This window comes from Mastigoproctus giganteus, chromosome 2 (assembly GCF_048544385.1).
Source record: "Mastigoproctus giganteus isolate SK-2022 chromosome 2, ASM4854438v1, whole genome shotgun sequence".
Classification (NCBI taxonomy): domain Eukaryota; kingdom Metazoa; phylum Arthropoda; class Arachnida; order Uropygi; family Thelyphonidae; genus Mastigoproctus; species Mastigoproctus giganteus.
In genome coordinates, this window is record NC_143576.1 from 151,534,302 (window position 1) to 151,546,643 (window position 12,342).

The 12,342-nt window shown below is 38.3% G+C and overlaps 1 protein-coding gene across 2 annotated transcripts in view; it reads left to right on the forward strand.

Moving 5' to 3' along the window:
* Window positions 1–12,342, forward strand: part of LOC150089663 (E3 ubiquitin-protein ligase KCMF1-like) — a 223,166-nt gene that overhangs the window by 195,848 nt on the left and 14,976 nt on the right. For both annotated transcript variants that reach the window (XM_090368717.1, XM_090368718.1), the window contains one exon: window positions 7,732–8,023. In XM_090368717.1, the coding sequence (XP_090224843.1) occupies window positions 7,732–8,023 (292 nt within the window). The remainder of the gene's footprint in view (window positions 1–7,731; window positions 8,024–12,342) is intronic.

Sequence of the window (12,342 nt, forward strand, 5' to 3'; positions counted from 1 at the left end):
AAAGCATACGTGCATGGCCCCTCAGGATGCAGGCTGGTGACTCATTTATATTATTTTGAGCCAGACAGTGGAATAGGCTACATGTTCTCTCCAACTGTGTTACGGAATAGGCTACATGTACTCTGTGACTGGGTTAGATATGCAATTCGGTATATGTTGTATGTATATGCAGTTCAGATTTTCTATTATTATTTTTTATGATATATAGCACCTCATAAAAATGGATAAATTTGTTAAGAGGAAACGTACCATTGACGACTGTGAATCTGAAAGTAAGCTTACTTCAAAAGCAACAAATGTCAGTGAAGTTAAAACATGGCCTAATCTCCAATATTTCAACAGTTATTTAAAGTTTGGTTTTTCTTGGACCGGAAACAAAGATCAAGCCTTTCCCACTGTGTCTGGCAAAAAAATGTCAAACGAAGTCATGGTTCCTAGCAAGTTAAAAAGACATTTTACAACTAAACACATCTTCAAGGAAAAGATTCAGATTATTTCAAAGATTGTCAGAGCTGCAATTGAAACATTAGCATTAGTAGAGGCATTTGATGCAAGAAAGCAAGCTTATGCAGCATCAGCCAAAAAAAAAAAAAAAAACCCACTTCCACTTCACCCCTCTGTTCGTTCAAAAAATCTTCCAGCTGAGCCTTAAACTTATTTAGGCTATCAACCTCCACCACAAGGGATGGAAGTCTGTTCCACCAACCAACCACCCGCTGGCTAAAGGCAAATTTCCGCACGTCTATCCTACATCTGTCTTTCCTCAATTTGAATTTATGCCCTCTCAGGTGATTTTTCCGAGCTAGAGGAAGAATCCCATCAGCATTGAGCATGCTTAAACCATTCAAGGCTTTATACACCTCTATCAGATCACCTCGCTGGTGCCTAGTCTCCAGACACTGTAATTTGCAAAACTTAAGCCTTTCTTCGTAAGAGCACCCCTTTGTTCCATTCACTAATCTTGTTGCCCTTCTCTGTACTCGTTCCAGCAGCTCTACATCCTTCTTGAAATGAGGCCTCCAGACCTGTATACAGCACTCTAGGTGTGGCCTGACCATTGCCTTATACAATGGAATAATCACCTCCTTATCCCTGCTGGAAAAATTCCTGTATATCATTGACAATACTCCATGAGCTACTCTTGCAGCCCGTCTGCACTGCTCAGAGAACTTCATATCTGCCTGCACAACCACCCCCAAGTCCCTTTCATTCTCTACCACTGTCAGTGTAGTACCACAGAGTTGATACGTTGCTCTGGGGTTGCTGTTTCCCATGTGTAGTACTTTACATTTGTCAATGTTAAACTTCATTTGCCACCTCTCAGCCCATCTGCTCAACCTTTCCAGATCCTGTTGCAGCAGCATAGTGTCAGTAGTGTCCTTGACAACCCTGCCAACCTTCGTATCGTCTGCAAAGTTGGACATTAAGCTTGATATACCATCATCAATATCATTTATAAATACAGAAAACAATAATGGACCCAACACTGAGCCCTGAGGGACTCCACTAATAACATTAGTCCACGATGAGCAGTGTCCATTGATTACCACTCTCTGTCTTCTCCCCCTCAACCACCCCTTTATCCATAGCAGCAATTTGCCTCCAGTGTCACACTGCTCCAATTTGTGTAGCAGTCTTCCATGTGCAACAGTATCAAAAGCCTTTCTAAGATCCAAGTATATAACATCAAAGTTATTCCCTGCATCCAGTTCTTTTGTGACTGCATCATAGTATCCAATCAAGTTGGTCAGGCAAGACTTCCTCTTAACAAAACCATGCTGTGTCTCAGCTATAACTGAAGTCTTGTCTAAATGATCCTGCAGTGCTTCTTTAACCAGTGCCTCCATTAATTTTCCTGGAACAGAAGTTAAGCTCACAGGTCTATAATTACTTGTGTCAGCCTTTGATCCTCCTTTGTGAATTGGGGTCACATTTGCACATTTCCAGTCCATGGGTACCTCCCCTGAGTCCAAGGAAGCTCTCATAATTATGGCTAAGGGTTTGCTTACTTACTTTGCTGCCTCCTTTAATATAACTGGATAGATCCCATCCACCCCGGGTGCCTTTCTTGTGTTTATCTTCAACAGTTTCTCCTCCACTTTACTCCTAGTTATTTCAAGATTCTGTAGCTTACTGCTAGAGTTGAATACACCTCTGGCATTCCCCTTGCTGAATAACTCCTCATGTGTGAATGTCGATGCAAAATATTCATTTAGTTTGTTAGCTACCTGAGCAGGATCATCAACAGTTGACCCATCAATATCAAGTGGACAATCTGATTCATCCCCTTCCTTCTAGAGTTTACATAAGTAAAGAACTCTTTGCTGTTTTTCTTTGCATCCCTTGCCAAGGATTTCTCGTAATCTGCCTTCGCCTGCCTAACCTCCTTTGTAACTTGGTTGCATATCAACCTGTATCTATCATAGGCTTCTGTGTCATGTGTTAATTTGTAATTATCCCATGCATTTTTCTTCTCTGCCATATGCCTCATTAGTTCATCTGACATCCATTTTGGCCTAAACCTTGAACAATATTTCTTAGTTGGTATGTAAAGCCTAGTAGCTTCCAAGATAAGTTCTTTGAATGCTTCCCATTTTGAATTTGCTGTTGGTAACATCATCAGTTGGTCCCACTGTATAGAATTTAAATACTGTCTCAGTCCATCGTAGTCGCCTTTACGGAAGCAATAACCCTTTCCTTTACCCCTAATGGTAGTTACCTCTTTGAGTAAATCCCACTTCAGCACACTGTGATCACTGCCACCTAGTGGTTCATTTATCTGCAGATTCTTAATGCATGAAGAATCACTGCTGATAATCAAATCAAGAGTATTACTCCCTCTAGTTGCCTCCCGAACATGCTGATGTAGAAAACAATCATCCAATAAATCCACAAAAGCCTTGCTACTGTGTGAGTGACCAGCCCCCAAATTCCAGTCAATATCTGGGAAATTAAAATCTCCCATTATAAGACTCTCTGATTTACTGGCCCACTCTATTTCCCTGTACAGTTCCTTATTAAACTCATCAGAGTCATTAGGCCTATAGCACACTCCTACTCTCAATTTTGATCTCCCAATGCTTATGTCACACCAAACTGACTCAACACTGCACTGTCCAGCGATGTTGACTGGCTTCACTTCCTTGGTTTTTATGTGTTTCTTAACTAATAGCATAACCCCTCCCCCCTTCCTATCCTGTCTGTCCTTTCTGTAGACGTACTCCCCAAATTGCAGTTCTGCATCCCTTATATCTGTGTGACACCACGTCTCTGATATCCCAACAATATCTACCTTTGATGTTTTGAACAATACCTCAAATTCATCAAATTTATTTACTAAACTCCTAGCATTGGTGTACACGCAAGTATACCTGCACCTGTTTCTATTCTTAGCTACCCTAACACAACCCATGTATTTACTTGTACCGCAATGGCTCCCAGCAGTCTCTGAAATACCATGCATCTTGTTTTTCAGGCTTCTGCTCATTCTAATGGAAGCAGTGCAAGAATCTCTTTCACCTCTGCCAGTGGCTACTGTCAATCTATTGGTCTTTGTCTCCCCCCAAGCTAGCAGTTTTCCGACCCACCTAACACTGCCTCGATAGCATCAGCAAATATTCTTGCACCCTTTCTATTTAAGTGTATCCCATCCCTGTAGAAGCAATCTCTCCTGTTAACAAGTACAGTCCAGGCTGAAAAAAATTCTACCCCTTGAGCCTTGCACAATCTTTCCAGGGCCGAATTGATCGACAAGGCTCTCATCATATACTCCCTGCTATCGTGTCTGGGCAGAATTGCAGACACATTCAAATTCAACCCTAATTCTCGGCTTTTGTTCAACAGTGACCTCTACTTGTTAAGTAATTCTGCCGGTCTCCTACTCTTAATATTATTAGTGCCAACGTGTACAACTATATCACGTTTTGTGCCCTTAAAAGATGATATTCGCTCTACAACGTCATCAACCTTTGCCCCTGGCAGACATACCCTGGTCCTGTTCCACCTATCATTTTTAAAAAGCATGTTCCCCGTTTCCCTGACAATAGAGTCACCAACAACTACTAGTTCCTTCGGGACCAGCGCATTCTGCCTTGGGGGTTGCCTCTGTGTCACGCGATGCCCAAGTGCAAGCTCTGGCGTTGATGTGGGCAGCTGTACAACATGTACAACAATATAACCTTTCCCTTAAAAAGATTATCTGCCCTACAACGTCATCAACTTTTTCCATTGGCAAACATACCCTGGTCCTGTTTCACTTATCCTTTTTGCGTAATATATTCCCTGTCTCCTTGACAATAACTAGTTCCTTTTCAAATTTACACTAAAAATATAGTTTTCAGATTACTAATCAGTAATGAAACATCGGAGAACTTTTTTAAAATGCAGACTGATTTTATCAAGCAGTTATTATCAATTTTTTGTTATGCAAATTCCTGATAATCATGTTTTGAAGGTATTTATTGTATATACATATGAACTACATTAACTATTTTTGTCACTATAATCTTTTATTTGTATACTAATATGTTTCTCACTAGCACTTTGCTGTTCTGACAGGTTAGACTATGGTCTCAAACTGAATAAATAAATAATTTCACTAACACGACTGAGAAAAATTAGGATTAGAAGATTTAAAACTGCAGTCCAATTATGTAAAAAAGAAATCGTGCTGATCATCCCTTTCCACATCCTTGTAATACAAGATGACTGAGAATGGCCATGAAATAGCAACTACATTGGAGAAGAGATCATCACCAGGTTGTGATGTGAGGTACCTAGCAGACATTAACTGTGTACACTGAAGGGTGCACAGTTCAAAGAAAGATCAAGAAAGTTAAGCGGTTAGGATTTTCTGGTATTATAGTAGGTAAATGAACAAATTGTGGAAAAGTCATTAGTAATAAAAAAGGCCACAGTATCTCTGGTTGGAGTTGTGAACGTTGAAATCACTAAGAAAGCTACTACACTGTTAGTGAAATTATATAGGAGAAAATAGTTTCAAAAAAGGAGTTAAATTTATGTATAGTTGGGATAATGATAGAGGAAACAAATAAAAAATGATTTTGGAAATAGAAGCCATCATGTTGACATAATTCATACATAATTTGTAATTAAAATCTCATTAAATACCATAATAAAACTGGTTATTTTTTAACATTATGTTAAGGAACCTTGCCACTTTCTTTTCCACTTGCATAGGTACTATTTATACTTATCTATAATTATTGTAATTTTGTTCTTTCATCTTTTGTATCTCCATATGAGAGACAAAAATACATTGTATTACATACTTATGTATGTTTTACCAGTACAGATATCATACTAATTAATCCAGTTCACAAAAATATTTAGCTAGCAGAAATGCATGTGTAAAAAGATTACATGAAGAGATTTTGAAGAAAATTAAGTTGAATAATCCAACTTAAATATCTTCAATATCTCTAGTATTATTTCTGTTTGTTATGTGATTGTTCAATTTTCTAATGTAAATGGCCTCTGTTTTTCTTTTGGTAAAATCTCTCTCCCATTCCATAAAATACAGAAACCCTTTGCATTAAAAGGGTTTTTACAAATATAATTGTTTTCTGAATTTTAGCAGTTTTTATTCTTATAATTTGCTATATTTTAGATGTTCTCCTATTCTCATGTTTAATCCCAACTGTTTCCTTGATATACAGGGTGATTCACTACCAGTGCGACAAACTTGCAGGAGGTGTAGGGGGCACAAAGACGAATCCGAATCGCGTAGCATTGCAGGGTCCGAAATGCCTTCGTCATGCGGTAGAGGACGTTGAACGGGAGGTCATGTGAACCGTTTCTTTTGAAGAAACCAAGTAGCAAAAGTCCTCCAGAGTGGATAATCTGCAGGCTCCAATGATTGGACGAATTGCAGATGGTATGAACTCATTTGGTTTGTTGACAGTATCCTCCATACACTGGATTGGGAAATACCCAATCGTTGGCCTATCGCTCGAGTACTCGTACTCGGATTGCCATCTACAAGACGTAGGACATTCTCATTGTCTGGCGTCCTCGTTGTTGGCTCTCGATTCATGGTACCTCTCATGAAACAACCAGTCTCACATAACCTTCTGTGCACATGTGCAAAAATCATATGATGAGGAGCACGCCTGTGTGGGAAACGTTCCTGGTACAAGCGTAGAGCGGCACACCCGTTACAGTCCACAGCTCCACACGCAAGGTGCATGTCGGCCAGTTCAAGGTTTGAATACTCGTCCATCCTACTGCCTCGGGAACTGGTTTGCAAATGCTGACTTCCAGCGGGATTGCTGTTCACGCGACCTCCCGTTCAACGTCCTCTACGGGATGACGAAGGCATTTCGGACCCTGCAGTGCTATGTGATTCCGATTCGTCTTTGTGCCCCCTACACCTCCTGCAAGTTTGTCGCACTGGCAGTGAATCACCCTGTATAGTTGCCTATAAACACATGCATTTTTGTAAATAACCTGTCTTCTTTCAAAGTATGTAATCTGTTCTTTGAAATAGTCCTCCATTCTATTCACTAGTTTGAAAATATTATTAAATATGATATTCTGATTTTTAAAATAAGCCAGTTTTATTACTGTGGTATAATTGTGGGAATAATTATTCAGTTTCTCCAGATAGAAATAACCCACAAAGACATGGGCTCACTTAAGAGCATCTCTGATGAAAATTTCAAATGTTTCTGGGTTTTAATAACTTTTTTTTTGTTGTTGTTTTATTCCCAAATCCCTCAAGACTTTTGGGAAACTTTCTATTTGTACTACACTGAATCAGTTTCTAGATTTCAGGATAAAACCTTACTAACTCTTTGTACTGCTTTATCACAGCTAAACACAGTTTAGCTGTGATACAGCTAAACACAGCTAAACTGCATTTTGATATAATACTGTAGAAAATAAAGAATGCATCAGCCATACTGTAACAAAAACATGAAATTCACTTCAGATTTACAAACTACTTCTCATAAAAAAAGATATTTGTGAATAGAAAATCCATCCATCCATTGCCATCTCCTTCCAGGAAATTAAGCACTTAGGGTCTCCTCTCTTCTTTCTTCTGAGCCAATTTTGCAAGTTCTCATTAGCTTTTGCATAAAGCTTTCCCCCCCCCCACACACACATACACACTCCTCCAAGTATTCAACATCCATCCACAGTTCAACTCCATACTTGCCAAACTAGCTTTTCCTTTGTCCTGTCTATTCGTTTATACTTTGGTTTTTTTGGAACAAATCTCTCTCCAAATGTATTTCCCAAAAATTACAATCTACAAAAATTCCAGTTCAACATCAAAAAGTATCCTCTTTCTTCCCTGACTGGTTAACCCACAACCAGAAATCGTATTGGACTCTGTAAAGGGGGAGGATAACAAAAGGCCCAGTTTTCCCAAAGTAGTTCTTATGTCAATAAGACTCACTTTGTCAACAAGCTCCATATATTAATGAATATTGAGTGTGTAATATATATATATAAAGCTGTTTTTTTTTACAAACAACTTTATTTCTTACACCAATTTACCCATGATGTCTTTTTTACTCAGTTATTTTAAACATGATATTCCAATATTTTGTTTTAATTTAAACTGTTCATTTCAGACTTCACTATCAATAAATCTTTATTTTAATAACTATATTGTTGGATTTGATTATGCTTATAGAATAAGCCAGTCAAAGTATTTTTTGAAATTAACACTGTATACTGCTTTTTAAAATTTTATTATTTTAGAATTGTTGTCACAGCTATCTGGAGTTAGACGTACAGCAACTTCCCAACTCCAGCAACTTCATATGCAATTGCATTTAGACCGTCAGCAAGTTCAGGCAGCCAGGCAGCAACTGGAAAGACTACCTCGAAGACAGCAGCAAGATAATGGAACTACTGGAAATGCTGTGGGAAGTTCTGGTGCTACAACTAATAGCCTCACTAGCAGCGTAGCACAACAGTCACACTATGTGCTTGAACCATCTCCTAGTCCTGCATTAAGTTTGTCTGCTGGCTCACAGTTTCTTTTGACAAGGTAAGAGGTAGTAGCAGTGAAGAAACCTCAAACTTGACATTGTAGTTAATTACTTTGAGTATTTGTTGAAACAGGAAAATCCTGTCAGCAGAGAGCTGGGAGCAGCTCCAGGCATGGCTAATAGGGCTTGAGCCCTTTTAGCCATCCATTACATTATGATAATGGATACTATGATGTATCCATTACATAATATAATAAAAAAAATGTATTTTTTTTATATTGAAAACATTTTTTTAAATAATTTATGATAAATCACCTGTTGATGTACTTCTTGGCATAATGCCAAGAAAAAAATTTTAGAATTATGCACTTTGAACATAATTCTGTATTTTAATGATATAATGTAGATTCAATAATGAATAGAGCAATGTGTGCAAGTACAAATTGAAAACTAAATGATGACTAAAGGGAGTTCATATTGATTTCCTTCTAGCCAACCAGTATCAAAGTGAAATCATTAACCTTATAATATGAGAAGTTTCAAATGGGCTCCCTGGTTTGTGTGATGGCTAATGACCTAAAACTAATGATAAAGACGGCTTCTTTGAATTTTCTGCTGGAGTAATAGATGTCAGTAAATAGAACAGATAGGTTGTTGTTTACCCACATGCCTCTGCATACAAAGGCATGGGCTACTGTTTCTGATTTATCAGTTCTGCCATAAATGGCACCTTTTTCTGTGTTCTGTTCTTTTATGTAGAGTTGCATGAATACTACAGGTAGTAAATAGAGCATCTGGAGTTGTATGGAGGTTGGCTTAAGTTGTTGAAGGACACTGACCCATACTGAAATCTCTGTATATTGTGAGACTTAGCAGTTTTGGGTATAATGGGGCTGCATCCTGAAATATATGGTGTGATAAGTTTATATGACCGATAACTAGGACAGCTTTTAGCAATGTGGAATTCAGCTGTGGTGTTGATTAATTTGGCTATGTTCCTGATGTTGCTTAATTCCTGTTGCAAGTGTTCCTGGTCACAAAGCTGTAGGTCTCTCTCTGGACGTAGGACTTCAATAACTCCAGTTGTGGATGCAAACAGGTGGGATAATTTAAAATTGAGCATCTTACCTGTATATAGATCTTGAGATGCCATCGGGGGTTTTGCTTAGCATGATGTCAAGGAACAATAGTAGTTTGTTCTCTTTGCTTCTCTATTTTGAAGGAAATCTTTTCATGATAACTGTTTAGGTTGGCAAAAAACTCTAAGAAACTGTCTTTCCCATGGTTCCATACCAATAGGATATCTGCATATCTAACTATAGCTTGGGCAGTCTAGTTTTGTTCGTCTAAAAAATGAGATTCTAGATTGCCAAAAAAATTTCTGCAAGAGAAGGGGGATGGGGAATAGGGAGTTTCCCATTTAGCTGACTGATAGGTTGATGAGTTTCAAAATGTCTCTGATTGACAAAGGCTTGAGGATTCATGTGGATATCTGGCTATGTAGATTGTGGAGTATTCAGTTTTTTGTTTCTTTAAATGGTTTTTGTTGTGTGGATTGAGCTGATGTCAAATGAGGCCAGTAGATCATCTGGATCAGCAGTTCCCAACCTTTGACTCTGACCTTCAACATAATATTTTTATCACGAACCACTAAGCCTATATTTTCTGAATTCGGAACTGTTATACGGTTGTATAATAGTTCCGAATTTTTATTATGAAATATTTCCGGTACTAAGTTTTTATAAGCAATATTGCATAATAATATAAAATTATTATTAAGTGCCTATACATAACAATGAACTTTGAGAATGAAAAAAAAAAAAAAAAAAAATTAGTATAGAAAGCATTTAGACTAAGACACATTTAGGGCTAAAGCCTCAAGTTGCGAGCAAATTTAGACTATGTATATATTAAGTGCAAAAGCATCATTAATACACAGCCATTTCTGAATAAACAGAATATTCATAAGGCATCATTGTTTTAAGTTATATCTCATATTGTGAATACCTTCACAACGAGTTGCCATGATATTGCACTACTTTGAATAAGTAACGCTTCATCTAAGGAGAAGACTAATGTTACTTATTCTCAGATAGGTACCACCACCCAGACGGCCCCGTTTCAGGGCTATTTGACCCTTCTTCGGTTAGGCAGGAAGGTATCCAAGTGATGCAATGATGGCAAAACAGTTATGAAGTATATAACTCCACAATATGATAGATGCCTGATGGTGTATGATGTAGTAGTAGTAGTGGCATGTAATGCAAGAATGCAAGTGTATGAGCTTATGCAGCATCAGCCAAAAAAAAAAAACACACCATTCCTTCCAAATGCCTGTCCAGTTCCTCCTTAAATTTATTCAACCTATCAACTTCCACTACAACAGATGGAAGTTTGTTCCAGCAATTAACCACCCGCTGGTGAATTTCCTCACATCTATTCTACCTCTGTCCTTTCTTAATTTGAATTTATGCCCCCTTAGGTTCGTAATCTGAACAAGTGGAAGGATCCCATCAGAATTCAGCGTGCTGAACCCATTCAAGGCCTTATACACCTCAATCAGATCACCGCGCAGGTGTCTAGTCTCCAGCCACTGCAATTTGCAGAACTTAAGCCTCTCTTGGTAATAGGATCCCTTCATTCCCCTCACCAATCTTGTTGCCCTTCTCTGTACACGCTCAAGTAAATCTACATCCTTCCTAAAATGAGGCCTCCAGACCTGTACGCAGTACTCAAGGCGTGGCCTGACCATTGCCTTATACAGAGGGACAATCACCTCTTCCCTGCTAGCAAAATTGCTATATATCATTGACAAAACCCCATTACCTGCCCTGGCAGCCTGTCTGCATTGCTCAGAAAACTTCATATCTGACTGCAAGATTACTCCCAGGTTTTTTTTCATTTTCTACCACCTTAAGTGTAGTACCACACAGTTGGTACATTTCTCTGGGGTTACTTCTACCCATATGCCCAAATTATCTAGATCCTGTTGCAGTAGCACACTGCCATTAATGTCATTAACAACCCTGCCAACCTTTGTATCATCTGCAAACTTCAACATTAAGCCTGATATACCTTCATCAATATCATTGATAAATATACAAAACAACAGTGGACCCAACACCGAACCCTGTGGGACTCCACTAATAACATTAGTCCATGGAGAGCAGCACCCATTGATTACCACCCTCTGTCTTCTCCCACTTAACCATCCTTTTATCCATTGTAGCAACGTACCCTTAATACCATTCTTCTCCAATTTGTACAATACTCTTCCATGCACAACAGTGTCAAAAGCTTTCCTGAAATCCAAATATATGATATCAAAATTATTTTTTGCATCCAGTTCCTTTGTAACCACATCATAATATCCTATCAAATTTGTCAGACAAGGCTTTCCCTTAACAAACCCATGCTGTGTCTGAATTATTGCTGCAGTCTTGTCTAGATGATCCTGCAATGCATCTTTAACCAGTCACTCGATTATTTTACCCGGAACAGAAGTTAAACTAACTGGTCTGTAATTACTCGTGTCACCCTTCGATCCCCCTTTGTGATTTGGGGATACATTTGCACATCTCCAGTCCATGGGTACTTCCCCTGAGTCCAAGGATGCTCTCATAATTACGGTTAAGGGTTTGCTTTCTTCCTTTGCCGCCTCCTTTAATATAACTGGATAGATTGCATCCACCCCAGTTACCTTTCTTATGTTTAACTTCAACAATTTCTCCTCCACTTTGCTCTCAGTTATTACAAAATGTATTTAGACTAAGACGCATTTAGGGCTAAAGCCTCAAGCAGCGAGAGCAAATTTAGACTGTGTATATATATTATAAGTGCAATAGCATCATTAATACACAGCCATTTCTGAATAAACAGAATATTTATAAGTTGGCTTCATTTTGGTTTTATCTCATATTGTGAATACCTTCACAATGAGTTGCCATGGTATTGTACTACCTCAAATAAATAACACTTCACCAGTGGAGAAGACTACTGTTATTTCTCCACTGGTGAGGTGTTATTTATTCGAGGTAGTACAATACCATGGCAACTCGTTGTGAAGGTATTCACAATATGAGATAAAACCAAAATGATGCCAATTTAATTAATTAATTAATTTAACTACTTTGGTAGATGGCTACGTTAAAATGAGGCCTTTGCCCTTAAATATTTTAGTTCTTTTGAAGAACTTAAAAAAAATAGTATTTTATTGTATAGTGTCATTTTCAGCGTCTATTCACTTCTCTTAAAAAGTAATTCTCAAATGTAATGAGCAACATACAGCCAACCTTTTCTAACAGCAGCACAAATTATACCTTGCCCGTATGCTGTTTCACTGCCTCAAGAAATTCGTTATCCATGTGGGTATTGCACA